The sequence below is a fragment of the Engraulis encrasicolus genome, chromosome 10 (genome assembly GCF_034702125.1).
Source record: "Engraulis encrasicolus isolate BLACKSEA-1 chromosome 10, IST_EnEncr_1.0, whole genome shotgun sequence".
In the NCBI taxonomy this organism is placed as follows: Eukaryota; Metazoa; Chordata; class Actinopteri; order Clupeiformes; family Engraulidae; genus Engraulis; species Engraulis encrasicolus.
The window spans coordinates 19,748,386-19,765,523 of NC_085866.1; the positions used below are offsets into that span (position 1 = coordinate 19,748,386).

General features: G+C 43.4%; 1 protein-coding gene across 1 annotated transcript; it reads right to left on the bottom strand.

The window, feature by feature from the left end:
* Positions 1-3,341: 3,341 nt before the first annotated feature.
* LOC134456796 (proliferation-associated protein 2G4-like) lies at positions 3,342-15,524 on the bottom strand. Its single transcript, XM_063208349.1, has 13 exons — positions 15,324-15,524; positions 13,762-13,890; positions 13,334-13,439; positions 12,861-12,930; positions 12,624-12,716; positions 11,705-11,768; positions 11,527-11,605; positions 11,208-11,286; positions 10,622-10,755; positions 8,953-9,047; positions 7,907-8,034; positions 6,821-6,874; positions 3,342-4,025 (listed from the first exon to the last, which is right to left on the bottom strand). Exons 1-13 carry the CDS (start codon positions 15,406-15,408, stop codon positions 3,963-3,965), a joined length of 1,179 nt encoding a protein of 392 aa, XP_063064419.1. The 5' UTR covers positions 15,409-15,524; the 3' UTR covers positions 3,342-3,962.
* Positions 15,525-17,138: the final 1,614 nt, after the last annotated feature.

A 17,138-nucleotide genomic window follows, 5' to 3' on the forward strand; every position in this document is an offset into this window, starting at 1 on the left:
CTAATGGGGGCAGCTTTTGTTTAAAATCTTAACATAGGCCTACTCCAAATATTTTCCCAAAAGCTGTTTGCTAGTTGTCTGCTGATGTTGCAAAACATTTGGGATGTTTTTGGGAATAAATCAAGATGTTTTTTTTATGTTAACAAACACATGCCCCCATTACAATGACCAGAATCTCGGAAAAGGCTGAAGATGAAAAAATAAATCTCAGGTCCTGACAAGTCCTTGGTAGTGTGAGCATTACAACTGCATGTTGAAATTGGCTGAAGTTATCCTTTAATACTGTGCTATGATGAGGAGCCCTCCAATAAACGTTCTGTTTATTCTTCTCCATTAAAATCTGTAGCAAGCCATTGGGGAAGGCTTAGTACTTTACTGTATGTTGGAGAGAGAGCGGTTTCGTGCAGTTTTTAAGTTTGAAATGGTTGGTTCCCACAGCTCCGCCAATAGTACTGTGCTAGACTATACTTTTCATGTCAGTTTGGCTTGGCAGGCTAAAATAAGGCTGCTTGTGTAATCTGTGAACCCTTTCCATGTTTTCACCTTACATAAAAAAACAAGACACCCACCAGTCATGTTGCATTGCCCTATAAATTTTATTCCAGAGTTCTGCTGAATTTAAATCACAGAATAATTCAACTCCCACTTTCACCGCTCACGTATGCTGCTCGTTTCCATTTGCGGTATGTTCACCTTCCATCTTATTCCCAGTCTTCAAAACACCAAACATTATCCCCACACGCAAGTCCCCAAATATTGGGCCTGTGGGATGTCCCTCCATCAATACGAAGGAATAATCATGTGGATACCATCTTAACCAATTGTTTTCAATTTTGAACATGGAATTTCATCTGAGTGCGTGTACTGTGTACGGTGTTCCATCAGCTAGACAGACGCAAAGTTAAAAACCTTCCTGATGATCAACAACCGTGACATGCCTGATTTTTATGAGGGCAAACCTACACACCTACTGTATGCTCTCAGGGCCGCGTTAACCCTCGCCGAGGCCCGGTGCAGACGCAATCCGGGGCCCCTACACCACATTATAATGAGCCATATTCAAAACGCATGAAACAACGCAGGCTACACGTTCTACTCCAACACAAAAAAGGGTGCGCTGAACCCCCTGCTGAGTTCACCAGTCGCAACGCAAGCCATAAGCATAGCCAGCGGACATAGAGGAGATACTGTACACTTTGGCAGAGTAAACGTCGGTTCAGCTAGAAGAACTACCAAACAGAAGCACAACAAAAAGTCTCTTAATTTTGCTACGTTGCTGCCGACCAATTTGTCGAATCGAAACCGTCGTGGGAAACACGTGTTATCTTCAACCTCCAATGGAAAGACTGGCTGTCTCAAAGGAAAGATCAGCTGTCGCTTGTCGCGAGGAAGGGGAATCCCCTTAGCAGCGAACCAAAGCGAAGCTGTCACGAAATCCCCTCAAAATGTACCATAGGCTACCAATTAAAAAGTCAGATGTTTTCATCTTGGTGGCGCATTACACTGCAATAGTAGCCTATGCAATCATTACAGTAGGCTATCTACGGTGCAAACTCGTAATGTTTAGATGTGGATGTGGATGTATCACACAAGTTTTTTTTTCTCCCAGATAAGAGCCACTTGCTAACTGAACAATCCGCGAGTGGTACCCAGGCATGTTTTAACTGAACACAACCCCGAACGCAAAGATATAGGCATGACAGAGCATCGACATTATTACAGTGCTTTAGGGAAATGGCCATAACAGCGCTTTAGGAAAATGCGACTATATCATTTTAGTGTTTGCTAGATTGCTTGCCCTGTTGTTGTCACACTGTCGAAACTTTGAGTGCTGGTTGGTGCACTTGCTACGTAGCATTATTGTGAACACTTTTTTAAAAACACCAAGTGGTCCTCGCCGCGCCATGCAAGACTTTTGTTTCGCGAATGCAGTTGGGTGCGTGATTTATTTCCCCATGTTTTAACTATAGAATAAGATAAAGTTAGGTTGGTGTGCTGTGCTCTGTTTAGCTTAGGCCTACATGATTGCACAAGTCCATGATCGCTATGCAACAATTACAAAAAGCGATTATAACACTGACATTACAAAAATAGATAACGTTGCCAACCTTCTCTTCAATGCGTTAATCCATGCCGGGCAGTTTATCCGTACAATCTGAAGCAAGTGCTGACGCCGACTTCCTCATCTTTTTTTAGACAGTAGCCCATCATCAAACTCAAAAATTATTGGCCACCGTTTTCCCCTTTTGGCACACAACCAGAAGCATCTGACTGAAATGACAAGTTCCGAAGACCTCCGATTCCTGCGTGCATGCAGAGGCGATTCTAGGCTCAGTAGGGGGGCCAAGCGAAAATTAAAAAGTAAGAACACTTGTAACAAATCGCCAGTACTGTTCCCCAGCCAGCTACAGTCTTGGGGGGCCCAAGCTGCCTGTCTAGCCTGGTGACAAGATATACATATGCGCCTCTGCTTGCCTACGGATGGCGAAATGCGTCAAAAGTTCAATTGATCGTCTCAAAATATCGTTTCATATTTTCCAATCTCACGCAGTCCGGGGCCCCCTCTAGTGGCGGGGCCCGGTGCTACAGCACCGGTTGCACCATAGGATAACGCGGCCCTGTATGCTCTACACACAAATGGTTTGGCAGCACCGACGAGTCGTTGGGACACAAGACAACATTACAGGACTTACTGATAAAAAAGACCAGGGGGAGTCATGGTAACTTTAAACGTTCCCCGTTCCCTGTTAGAACCCTGAAAATTCATGTTCATCGACTTTCCCGCAAGAAAAAAAGCATGTAGATTTTCAACAAAATAAGGATTTTTTTATGAACTGCTAAGAGCGGGCACTATTAATAAGTCACGAGTAGCAAACCACCAACAGGGCACATTTGTCAAAGAGTGGTCCTCTAAACTACTGGCAGTTAGGCTCTGTCCTCGATGGCGAGACTTAGACGGGAAGTACAGCTTAGTTGTGTGGAACCTAAGTAAGGCCTTGGTCAGTTGGTAATAAGGGTCGACTAAAGTCACATCACCCTCAGATGTAGAGAAGAAAATCTCCCCAAAACCAGGAAATATAGCAAAAATATCTAGCTAGTGTAGTGACACCATTGCAATCCTGACTGTCCAATTGATCTGAACGGGACAGCCTTTAGTGCCATCTTAAAATAACTAATTCCTGACAAAACAAAAAATAACATATTTGGTCACTGAAGGCCTCAAATAAGCACTTGTGGCCAGCATAGACAAAACATCACAATGCCAAAAGTGGGATTTCCGTTTCCTAATTGACACAAATACAGGGAGTGACAAGAAAGAAAACGTCAAAACACTGGCACTGTGAGGATTCCATTTTGCTTTAGTTTTTTCTCTTTTCTTTTGAAGCCTCCATTAATTAGTTTACAAAATCGTGAAGCAACACATGTGGCAGGTAATCGTGCCAAAATCACAGCTACCGCGGCCGCCACCTCTTGTAAACAAGGTTGGTCAGTATCGCAAGTCTACCCTGACTTGTACAACATCTCTCTGGCATAGCATCTGGTGACATGTACAAGTCCTGTGTGAGAGAGACCACTTTATGACCAGCGCTAACAACGGGGGAAAGAAGTCCTTGGAGCAACACTGTCGTGACGCCACAGGACAATTCGACTACAAACGCCAGCAGTCTTACAATTTTCTTGGAGGTATTGAGGCTTGGTTAAGTGGCTAGGTTCTGAAGGCTTCTCCGTGGGGGTGGGGGAGCTAACAGGTAAAGAGCTGTCAGTGTCAGGAAGGTGAGTGGAGGGGTGGGGTGGTGGCAGGCATTGTGGATCTCATTTTCATCATTATTTTTTTTCTTTTTTGTTTTGATTTTTTTTCCTTTTCTGTTCTTTGGGTGGTCCATCCGTCCGTCCGTTGTCCTGCGGTGCTGATGGAACAGAGGGGGGTGGGGGGTGGACGGGAAGGAGGTTGAAGGAGAGGTTTACTCAGCAGCAGCCTCGGTCTCCACGGCCTGACCTGTAGCGGTCTCCACAGTCTTCGATGCCTGAGGACGCATGAGAAACTTAAATAAGTAAACTCAAATAAGTAAACATCATTGTGTAAAGTCTAAGAAGAAAAGCACTTTATGACAGCTGAATGGGCCACCCGACGAAGTGTCTTGTGCAGTGATTCTCAAACTATGGGCTGCGGCCCACCATTGCATCTTCAAATTTACTCTTTAGATATTCACGTCTTGTTTAGTTATCTTGTGTCTTTCTTGTGTGCGTCCAGAAACTGAGTACACTTCCTTATTTGGCGTTTTGATGCGGTAAGGTGCAGTATTAGGCAGGATTTGTGTGTAAACATTGCGTCATTTCAATCGCGGAAGTAATTTTCTACCGCAAATTAATTAGCGAGGTATAGCGTTACACTTTCTATCTGCCATCGTGATATGGTGTGTTTTCATGCTTATGGTGTTGATGTATGTGTAAAATGGATATTTGTCATTTTTAGTCTATTGTGAGAGGAAACTTTTGCCGTTTTGGCTTGCTACAGTTGGCTATTTCCTCCTATTGATAGAGCATTTAGTAGTCTATTTATCGAATGCATTCTCTGAGCTGTGAATGCAGGCTTGTTTCATGCTAATTTCATATTCAGTATTTAGGAAGCCACTCAGTGGCCACAACTTTCTGAAAATAGGCTCTAACTTATTATTCATCATAACAATATAATAATAATAGGCTATAATATGATATGATATATGATAAAATATAATATAATATAATAAAATATAAGTAATATAATGTAATATAATAAGTTATTTTGTTATATTGGGCTATATGGTTTGGTGGGCCCCAGAATTTTTTCACATTTCAAAGTGGGCCTTGGTGTTCTGAAGTTTGAGAACGGCTGGTCTAGTGCATACCTGCAAACTCAGGAGGGTTGAAAAAGGTGACAAACCATCAAGACCCTGTCGCTGTGCTTTATATGATTTTTGGCCAAATTTCGCGCAACTTTTTGGGAATCGGGACGATTTCTTGTTCAATCGAAGGTGAATCGTGAGTCTCGGAAGTGATTTCACCTCATGACCAGCTTGAGATCTTATTGTCCTGCGATCCTATTGTCACAAGACTATCAAAAATGTTTGAAATCCTTAGCGCCCCTCGTGAGTGAATCGCACAGTTGAAGCAGTGCTACGCCCCGATTCGACACTAGCCTTTAGAGATGCACCAAATCCACTGCTGAAGATCCGGATCCTACGCCGATCACCATAACTTCTACCACTATTTTTATTATCCTATTTTTATGTTTTTACCCATTTATTCTTATAATTTCATTTATTTCTTTATTTGTATTGGCCTACTTGAGATAGGTGGCTACTGGGGCTACTTAAACCTAATTCCACTCAGATAGGCCTACATTTAACCAGTTTAACTTACAGTTCTTAGTAAGACCACAGTTGGGCTATGATTATGATGTTGGCTAGTGCAGAATGCAGAACATTCTAATCTCTAAAGGGCTCTGCATACTTCACGTGCGCACTTTGTCGCGAGTGGTGCGAGAACCATTAATGACGTCATCACTTGCGACAGACTATTCATACTTCAAAAGCGCCTTGCTCGCATTGTCGGAAGTGCCCTCTGCTGTTCATGAGAGAAACGGCAGTATTTTTCGCAACTCGCAGCGTGAGTTCTACTGATGTATAAAATAGAAAGCCAAACACGGCTGCTGTAGGGCTACTGAACGTCTGACTTGTGACTTACCACATTGAAACATATATTTTTTGTTGTAGCCTACATTGCCAGATAATTCCAAGACCATGTGAGAGCATTGTTCTGGCGGCAGAATTTATAAATAGATCGCCGAACACAACGTGCTTCTGAACAAAGTAAACAATTGTTTCACTGAACAACATTTAAGAGAGAAGATAAAATAACTCTGTGACATTTTATTATCCTCAAAATGATGCAAGATCCATTCTGTAGTAGCCTACAGTAGTTGTAGCCTCTCTTCGCAACTCCTGCTTTGTCTGCCTATCTGCGTGGTCGCTGGTGGCGCACGACAAGTTAGAAAAATCCTCGTGTGCACGACGTGGCGACACGCGCCGAATTTTGAGCTTACGACGGGGGGCGTGTCGAAATTTTAGGTCACGTGACGGCGCGCGCCATCGTCGTGAGTGAAGTATGAAGGAGACTAGCACCACTCACGACTAGTATGAATCCCCCTTTAGGCACAGAGAGGAGGCTATACCCTTGCCTGTAATAGATAGGTTAGTGTAGCCTACGCTGTACAAAATTTCAAAGAACATACACCCAAAAATACTGAATTAGAGCAAGATATCGCAAAACACGCCCACTCAATGCAAAAGCGTGTGCTCAAGTTGGGTTTCCTAAGGGGGCGTCGTCCCCTACTTCTTCTATTTTTGAGGTGTTTGCGCAAGACGTGCGCTACCGCCATCTACAGCGCTACGGGGACTTCATTTATTCTCAACCTGAGGACTCCGAAGGTGTCCTAAAGGGGCGTTCACCCGACATAAAGTGGATACCGGAAAAGAAACAAAATGACGCTTCTTGTTAGATCCACCTTCTTTGATACACCTTTGTGACTGCTGAGTTCAGTACTAGCGTGATTTACTCAGTTAAGTTCTGACCACTAGTTTCCCCGGCACTTGCGGGCAGCCCCCACCCTTGCACTTCACCAATGTGTCTGTCAGAAACTGAATGAGGGTGAGAGGCGCAGTTGTAGAAGCAGAAGAAGCAGAAGACAGTAGAAGCAGCATAACTATAATCACCATCTGCTAGACAACAGTAAAGTGTGCTGTGTCAGAATTCACACAAAATCATGAAGTTTAAAACGCACCTTCTTTTTCTTCTTCTTCTGTGCCTTACGGCTAGCAGAGCTCTGCAGCAAAACCTGCACAGAGGAAATCAGACAACAAGCAGTTAGGAGGAGGCATCACTTTTCATCTTTTACATCTTCATTTGACAGGGCAGTTGAGAGCAGACAGGATATAAGCGGGAGAACTGGCGTAGGGCTAGGAAAGGAGCCAGGCTAGAACTTAACCTGGGTCAGACATATTTCATTTTTACTCCATTTCAGTGACCGTTTCTTAATAAGACTTACACTAATACCGCATTTTCCATTAACCTCTACAATGATTATAATCCTGAGGACTTTTGGTTCCAGAGAAAAACATATACACTGTATTCTTCACTGCCTACTAATTACAAATTTGGCAAAGTAGGGGTCATCACAAGCCAACTGGTATAAACCATCCTGATCACGTCTGAAAGGAAAATGTGAATTACGTTTTTGTACGGCATGTGAAGTGGGACTCCAGCCTATACTATGACGCAGCAACATCACTGCCATGGCACTGCCTACCTCCAGTTCGGGGTCCAAGCTTGACAAACCAAAGTCTTTTGCCAGGCAGGTTGGTCTAGAGTCACACCATGGGTAATAATCATGACTGGGCCATGGATACATTTTCAAGTTGCAATAGAACCTGGCTTGCTAGGATAGGCCCGAGCTAAATCATGACACAGGAACACTATCCTAATGTAGCCCTGCTTACCTTCAGTTCTAGGCCTAACCTAGCACTGTTACTCTGTGTTCCTTCAGCCAACAATGTACATGTCTGTGTGTGTGTGTGTGTGTGTGTGTGTGTGTGTGTGTGTGTGTGTCAAACTAAGTGTCTTTATTTATTTATATTATTTATATTTATATTATGGTACCACGCACTGATGAAGGCTTGATAGCCAAAACGCGTTTGCTTTTGAACATGGTGGTAATATAAATAAATAATGAGACTTAGTCTGTGAGTGCGGATTTTTCTTCTTTCAGTTGATACCTTTTAATTATCGCGCACCCAAAGACATTCATTTTTTCCAAGAAGTTGAGCGCATCCTCTGACAAAACTTGTGTGTGTGTCATGCCACTGCTTACCTTCAACTCTGGGTCCTGCACGTCATGCTCAGATTTGAAGAGCTCGGGTTCGAATGGCCCGCTGGTGATCCTCAGGGGGCCGTTGGCCATCAGCATCACAGTGAACTTGAACTGGGCCACAAACTCTCCTGCGCATAGACACACAAACGCACACGCAGGTCATTTGAACATCCCCAATACTCTGTGTGCAGACATTGCCATTATAGATCATGTATATAAGGGAATAATCTTTTAGGGTTCAAAAGCAGCTAGAATTACTTCTAACCACCCCTAGGCCCAATATTTTGACCACTCACTACGCTAAGAGCTGACAACATACATAAATTGTATTTCTGATGGCCATGAGCATGTCCCAAATGGTGCACTAGTGTTTCAGTGCATATGGCACACGTTAAAAACTCAGTGCACTGAATTAGGGATGGGCATTCGACAAAAGTTCTCCGTCAGGGTTCATGCAGAAACTTCTTACAAAAGCCAAGGGTAACATAATGCAATACCTTTTTGAAAAACAATAACGAATTTCCTCACAATTAACCCAGACAATTATAACTTAACTTCAACACTGGGTTTACGCAGTGAGTGAGTGAGTGCGAGAGAGAGGGCCAGATATCTCTTGGCTACAAAACATGCAGTCATGGACTATTTAGTAGCCAAAGCAATATACCTACTTGGAACAAAAACACCCACAGGTAAAAGAACTGGGTTAATTACCAAGTCAAGTTTGGCACACCAGCAATAATGACTATTCACACAAAACACACCACATTCTTTTTTTGAGTGTCATCATGGGACATAACAGCTTTATGTGTGGAAGTATCTTGAGGCCAATAACCCAATGAAATGAATACTTGGCTGTAATGAACATGACCCATGATCAGAATTGAATTTGTGATTCAATTCATTAACGTTCAATTCATTGACATAAAAGTTTTAATTGGAATGTAGTTTGATCATAGGAACAATGTTCATTTAATCTGTCTAGTGTTGCGGATAGCTGGCGTTGCTGATTGAGAGGCGTTTTAAAGGCCTGGCTGGCCATCACTCACCCTCCTTCTCATGCAGGACACTGAATGGCTGCAAAAGCTCGTGCTTGGCACACTCCACCACACCCAGACGTGCCTTCCCCTCGTCTTCAAACGCCCTAGAGAGAGAGAGAGACAGAGACACACACACACGAGATGGTTACATTCTTCCACACCCAGATGTGCCTTCCCCTAATCTTCAAACGCGCGCGCGCGAGAGAGAGAGAGAGAGAGAGAGAGAGAGAGAGAGAGAGAGAGAGAGAGAGAGAGAGAGAGAGAGAGAGAGAGAGAGAGAGAGAGAGACGGAGACAGACACACTCGGTCACCGACATCCAATGACACCTGGACCCTGACAGACATCAAGGACAGACTGGAGTCAGACAGGGAAGTGATTTGAATTTCAAAATGATATTATAGGGGACCTCGTCTGACACAATGCAGTGTATGTGTGATTTATGGGGCCAGTTGAAACAAACGAAAGGATGATGTGCTTTTAGTTTACTGTGCACAGGGCTGAAAATCCTTGAATCCTGGAAATCAAATAAATGACCAACCCTGACCAAATACTGTATAATGAGGTGCTGAGCAGTACCCATATTTGAATTCAGTTATAATGTCTTAGAGCCGTCAGCCCTGAAATTAATTCCCAAGTCATAAATTAAGTAATTTACAGCAAGCGCCTTTAACCCTTTAGAGCAGTCTTTCCCAACCAGAGGTACGTGTACCACTAGGGGTACGTGATCACACTGCAGGGGATACTTGGAAAAATGTAATCTTAACAAATATATAGAGCTTAGTTACATTGGGATGGAGAAAGCAATATAGAACTTGACTTAGGTGGTACTCGTGGCACAACGAAAAGGCTTGGGGGTACACAAGACAAAAAAGGTTGGGAAGCACTGCTTTAGAGGCCCTTGCGCCCATTGACGCTGGTACGGCTTTGGCCCATAGCGCCCGTCGACACCCACTGTATTTTCAGACACCATCGTCAAATTTTAACAACTTAAAAAAGCCTTAGGTCAATATTTCAGACTCTATTCGATATATTTTCATAATTTAAAAAAACCAAAAACATCTGTGTCTATTTTTTAGATATTTTAATTTTAAAATGAGATGCAACTGTTTACAGCGCTCAGCAGCTCTCAGTCAGCAATTCATGATGACCATTGAGGGTTGGACGGCTAGACAAGCAATCATTCATTCTCTTTCCACAACGGACATATAATTAAGATCAAAACTTCGGACCCTCTTCAACGCACTTTCATGATCAACAACACACGTTTATGTTTATCCATTTTAGATAATTTGGCTTTACTATGAAATGCGGTTCCTTGCACTGTCGCATTGTTTACCATTAATTAAAGAACTAAAATTCCGGCCCTACCGTGGCGCATATGGTAGGGCACTCGTTTGCTATGCGGCAGACCCAGGTTCGAATCCTGGCCTGGGTCCTTTGCCAACCCTTCCCCATCTCTCTCTCCAAACTCATTTGCTGTTACCATCCTGTCAAGTCAAGTGAACTTCATTGTCAAAAATCTATGCAAGAGGGTTAGCACAGAAGTTTGAAAAAGCGTCTGACCTGTCTCCAATATGCAGTTAACCGAAACATACATACAAGTCATTGACACACACACACACACACACACACACGCACGCGCACGCGCACGCACACACACACACACACACACACTACCTGAGAGTGAAGGGCATGGCATCGAAGCGTCGCTCCACCTCACTGAAGAACATCCTGGAGGTCTTCATCTTCAGGCCGTACTGCTTGCTGGGGTCCCGCTTGTACACAGTGGTCCTCTGTCCAGAATCTTTTGCCTGAGGAACAGCGGGAGACAAAGTTAGCGGAGGTCGGATTTATTCATTCATTTATACTATGTCTTATGTTATATTATTTATTTATAAAATATTATTTTATTTATATTGTTATCTTATGTTAACCTGAGACTGACATATTGGAGCAGATTGGAGATTTCTAGTGAGATTCTGTTGCTTAGAGATACTGCTACTTTATCAACTGTATTTGGACCACCACTGTGTACAAGTCACTGTAATTACCCAACAACCTATTGTAGAAAGAACAAGCTCCAAAAGTTGGACAGATAGTAAATAACAGAAAAAGCCAAATACATAAGATATGAAAATATGAGTGTGTGAGGGTACACATTAAGCTGCAGTGGGCTGCCGAAACAGGATGTCCATAGCAGATCCCATGGAAACAGAATCCATGCTTGGAGAGCACGGGGTGATTCATTCTCGGTCTCGCTCACCTTGCCTTCTCCAGAACTGATGAGCACGTCCACGGCGTACACCTCATGCACCTCAAACTCCGCCTTCTCATGGTCTTTCCTGAGGAGAGCAAGTCAAATAGAATTTTAATTATTTTAATTAGCCCTGAAAAAAAAAAGGCACGCGACGGCCATCAATGGTGTCCATGTATAAATAAATTATTTTTAGTACGGACTTTAGAGTGCCTCGGACCCTCTCCCTCTACTTCAGGTCAAAAAGAATGTATGGTCATCAATTAAATCAACCTGAACAATGACATCAGAATTAGAACTGAACTGAGTATGTTCATTCATTCCTCACCTCTGCTGTTCGGTTGGGTTCTGGATAATAGTCTTCTCTCCGTCAATGACATGCTGCTTCAACTGATGGGACAGCATACCTGTACACAGATGACATGGGAGTGAGCAGGGGGGAGTCCACCACAGCAATTACAGCCTATTAACGTTCAGACACTTGAGAGACGAACAGTGGGCCTTACCCTCAATGGCTGAGCATTTGAATGACTCTGCGATCTTATTCCATGCGTCAGTAACTTGAGAGTTCTGTCAGAGGATCACAAAACACACACACACACACACACACACACACACACACACACACACACACACACACACACACACACACACACACACACACACACACACACACACACAGAGTTTGAGTGTCACAGCTTAGACATCAAGAACATTGGCACACCAGTCACAGCTGCTTTAGGATTAGGATAAACATGGTCTTTGCAAAATGCCATTTCAAAGCGCTTGTACATGACTTAAAGATTTCAACCCAAGATGTGAAAAGTTAAAAGCCTGTCACAAATGTGATCCAACCAGCTCTGCATCAGCTGACTGTTAAGAGCTTGGCTACTCAGTCAAGTCACCTGTATTGGGATTGACACCTCTGCACACAACCGATTGCACAAACAATGCATCTAGATTGGCTTTTAAAGTTTTAAGGCTCACACGGGACAGAATATAGCATGTCTGTTGTAATACATTACAACAGCAAACAAACTGTATCCTAGTAACAGACAATGTTGACAAATGAACGGTGCATCACTATGCACAGTGAGATAATCGCCAAGGAAGCTTCACACGGTTCACAATAGACCAGCACTCCTGTCATACTCCTGTCTTGAAGGTGATGATACACAGGGCAACTTTTTGAGCAATTGGTCAGGGCAACCATACGATAAGATGTTGTTTTGACTTAATATTGGTATTAAGAGGATTGGATTAGCAGTAGACCACTTTTTCCAACCATTCCATCGGGAAATGAACAGCCAATCATGACGTTGCCTGGCAACATTGCTCAAACAGTTGCCTGGTGTATCATTGCCTGTGATTGGCCGCCACACAGAGCATATCCCGCCCAATGCTGACCGTCGTGCATTGACTCACCTGGTTGCCGGGTTTGACAAGGCGCAGGGCTGCCTCTGCGCACAGGTGGGCTGCTTTGATTACGTCCGCCTTTCGACCAGTCACCGGATTGTCCTGCCACAGAAAGGGGACCGGGAGAGAGAGACAGGGATGAAAGGACTTGGTGACAAACTGGAAACATAGGTGGCTGGCTTTTTTGTTTTCCAACAAAGGACAAAAGGAAAACAGAGACGGGGGGCAGAAAGATCTAGCACAAACCTTGCTTGCTCCAATGACAAAACTGTGGGCCACATTTGAGATGAAACCATCTACGTGCACTCCCAGGTCACTGTACAGGGGAAGAAGGGCAAAAAATAAAGGGTCAACACACACACACACAAAACACGTATATAAAAAATATATAAGCCATTTCTAGCCATTAAGAAGCCCATCAAATTATACCCTTACATTCCAAAGAATTTGTACGACACCAATTATATTTTCACAACACTTAAGTATAGTCAGTGTGTGCAGTTACATGCATAAATTCTACGCTGAAACGGAATATTGGCAGCATTCAGTATGAAACAAGTTCCGGAATATTCTGCGTACAAGTCCGGAACAGCACTCAGGATTATAACCCACACAGGGCCAAATTTAAAATCAGAACGATCCTTGAATGCGACAATGATTCAGAGAACAGCATCTGCAAACAGGATGAGCAAAAGGAAAAGTAAATTCTGGGCGCTTACACTTTCACCAGGTCTCCATCCTTGAGGATGTAGTCAGCGTCACTCTTCAGGGGTGAGAAGTGGCACACGCAGTTGTTGACAGACACACAGGTAGGAAAAGCAATCCCTGACAAAAGACAAAAAAAAAAAAAAAGTCAGCAAGAGCAGTCACAGCATGGGCAATCAGCCCGCATGGGCCCAGATTCGAACCCAGCCAGGGTCATCTGCCAAGTCCTAACACAACCTCAACTGCCTCTCCCAATTTCGTCCGCTCAACATCTTTGCTGTCAAATAAAGGCAGAAGAGCAACAAAAAAACCCTTTTAAAATAAAAATAATTATTTAATTGACCCAATCAGATACAGAGCCAAACAAGCTTAATCAACAGCCATGTGTATCATTGTTTTTGTTTTTTTTACATTTGGTTACTTGGCTCAGTTGCATCAGTACCTTTTTTGATGTCCTTCTCCTTCTTGAAGACTTTGCTGGTCTCAGCCATGATGAAAGCGTCTCCTTTTTCGCACAGGCTCAGCACAGACACCCCCGGCTTGGCCCCCTCCAGCAGCACCTTCACCGCCTCTGAATGCACAACAGCAGCAAATAGACAAGATAATGAGACGCCGTGGTGGAGAACACACACACACACACAGCAAAAATTCAAGACAGTGGGACGCTGGTGGAGACTAAACACACACACACACACAGTGAGATGGTGATGATGATGGAGACCAAAGAGCGAGAGAGCGAGAGAGCGAGAGAGAGAGAGAGAGAGAGAGAGAGAGAGAGAGAGAGAGAGAAAGAGAGAAAGAGAGCAATAGAGAGAGTGGGGGTGAATCAATCTTCATGAGTGGGTTGCGTTGGAGGGATTGCAAGGTGTTCCATCAATAACTGACTGTCATGGTTCCCGGACACTAAGCAGCCCATTCTTTTATAGATGCAGAATTGATGCCACCCACCGGGCACCAAGCCAGTGCACACTGCACAGACATGAGTTCAGTGCCCTTACCGAAAAATCAATACCACAACAGGGTTTTATATTATAAAAAAAATATGTAATGGGTTAAGTGTGATTGTGAATTTACCAGAAATGAAGAGGACATGAGACCAGGCCACCAGCCAGGTCTGATGCAGGGTTGGCTACATTGACAACTGCTGTTTTGAATTCACTTTATTGATCAAATATTCTTCACTATATTGATCTAATAATACTACTAAAAGTTATTGGATTTAAAACACATCGGCAACAACACCAGCTATAGTGGCTGGCACACCTAACATATGTTCACAAGAAGAGACAGTCAAACTAGCTACTCATATCTATAGCAAGAGCAAGCAAACCACAAACTACACACTCCCCTGGCGCCATACATGCACCTGCCAGGGCAGTTCCAGAACTGTTCATTCAAACGCAGTTCCTTTTAACGTTACCAGTGCATGATGTTCTATGTCGGGGCAGTGAAATGAAGAAAGATAGAAATACAGTATGGGCACAACGGGCTACATTTCATCGTTTCATATTTGTCGTGGTTACAGATAAACTTCACATCTTACTGAATGAGAACGAGGTCAATATTAGTAGCTGGTACGCTAGCTAAAGTCTGGACATGGGTGATGTCCTGTGAACACAGCCATTTGCTGCTACTGAAGAGTGCTAGCTCATGCTAATCAACTTTGTAATACTGGGACTGCCACTTGTATAACGTTAATTCTGGTTCCACTGTTAACCACTGTTGCTCTGCTGTCACAACATAAAAGACCAACACCATGTCAACGGGACTGAGAACAGGCTTACTAAGCCACATACTCCTGTTTACTGGGTGGCAAGCATAACTATTTCTTAACACAATATCATATCGTTTGCTTCACAGTGCGCCGTTAGCACGCTAGCTATAAAGCTAGCCTGCATTTCTGCACAGGCACATGGCCGTCCAACTGCACGTATGGCAGACCTCGGTATGAGTTTAAACACTCTACGACGTACGGATGTAACCCACACTTCGTAATTCACTTACGGTTGGCGATGTCAGCGCCCATCTTGTACTTGGTAACAACCAAGTCATCTGCTATGGTTTGATCTTGCTGTTCGTCGTCAGACATGTTTTCTAAATCGTTCAGACAACTTTTCTCGCCAGTAGAACTAGAGGTTGGGTGATGGACCACCACGCCAAGCAAGCGGCAGAACAACTCTCTTCACGTACGACTCGCTTGGCCCGCTCTACGCTGACTCCTCCCCTTACGTCCCACGCAAAATAAACCGCCAAATGGAACACGTTGTGACGCCAGATGGAGCAGTTGCATGTTTTTTGTTTGATGTAAAAAGTGATCAATTTCCTCTACTTTATGATATAAATAGTCGTTCAAAGGGAATAGCCTTCTAACGAAATTGGGTGGTTGACATAGGCCTATTTGACTGATACAATTTAAATATATATAATAAAAAATAAATAAAATAATATAATAAAAAAAACCTGAAATTTAAGTAGGTAGGCCTAATGAAAACATCAAGGTTAGCCTATGTTCCACCAAGTCTCACATAGGACTAGATTTTCTTTTTAGTGTTGTTTAAAAATGTGTTGCCTGTGTTTATTGAATTTGCGTCAGTTTATTGAATTAGGGAAATAAATTGTCAAATGGTGTGACAAAAATGTATGTGCACTTTGTTATTGTGCATTACATGTTAGTCTGCAACTATTCCATAGGGTCACTTGTAGGCCTATGTGATGTCATTATGACGTGTCCTTGGAGATGGTTCTAAAGCCTCACTTGAGTATACAGACACTCATTTAACAGCAGGACACTGAAGAGTGAGTAGTTGGATTATTATTTCCTCCTGGACATTTAAACACACACATAGTATGGGACTCAGATGGACAGCAGAAGTCAGGGGTGCAGGCCAGTCATGCTGTAAGTAGGCCTACATGAACATCAACACAGCATGATCATCAGTAAGCAGGGGTTTCATAAATCAACTTCAACATGAAGACACACACACACACACACACACACACACACACACACACACACACACACACACACACACACACACACACACACACACACACACACACACACACACAGGGAGAGAGACAGAGAGAGAGAATGTTCCAGAGCTCGATACAACATTACCCTACAAGTGGTATAAACTCTGCAAAGTTTTCAAACAAGATTCACCTTAGGATGATAGTCTCTTGAACAGATACATGCTAGTCAGCCACTCTATTCCAATAGGGTCACTTGTCTGTGATGTCTGCCACTCTATTCCATAGGGTCACTTGTCTGTGATGTCATTATGTGTCCTTGGAGATGGTTCTAAAACCTCACAACACTCATTTAACAGCAGGACACTGAAGAGTAGAGTTGGATTATTGTTGGATATAGTTGGACATTTAAACATGCCTCACATAGTATGGGACTCAGATGGACAGCAAAAGTCAGGGGTGCAGGCCAATCAGCATACTGTAAGTACATGAACATCAACACAGCATTATCATATCAGTAAGCATAGGTTTTATAGCTCAACTTCAACATGAAGACACACACGCAGAGAGAGAGAGAGAGACACACACACACACACACACACACACACACACACACACACACACACACACACACACACACACACACACATACACACAGAGAGGGTGAGAGGCAATGTTCCAGAGCTCGATACAACATTATCCTACAAGGGGTATAAACTCTGCAAAGGACTTAAAAACCAGATTCACCTTAGATGATAGTCTCTTGAACAGATAGGCCTGTTAGTCTGCCACTCTATTCCAATAGGCAGGGCCGCGTTATCCTATGGTGCAACCGGTGCTGCAGCACCG

Coding starts and splice junctions, on each gene's coding strand:
- LOC134456796 (XM_063208349.1), bottom strand. CDS start 15,408: ATGTCTGACGACGAACAGCAAGATCAAACCATAGCAGATGACTTGGTT. Junction 12,717..12,860: donor TTGTCATTGGAGCAAGCAAG/GTTTGTGCTAGA, acceptor TTTCTGTGGCAG/GACAATCCGGTGACTGGTCG. Junction 11,769..12,623: donor TTGTCAAACCCGGCAACCAG/GTGAGTCAATGC, acceptor ATCCTCTGACAG/AACTCTCAAGTTACTGACGC.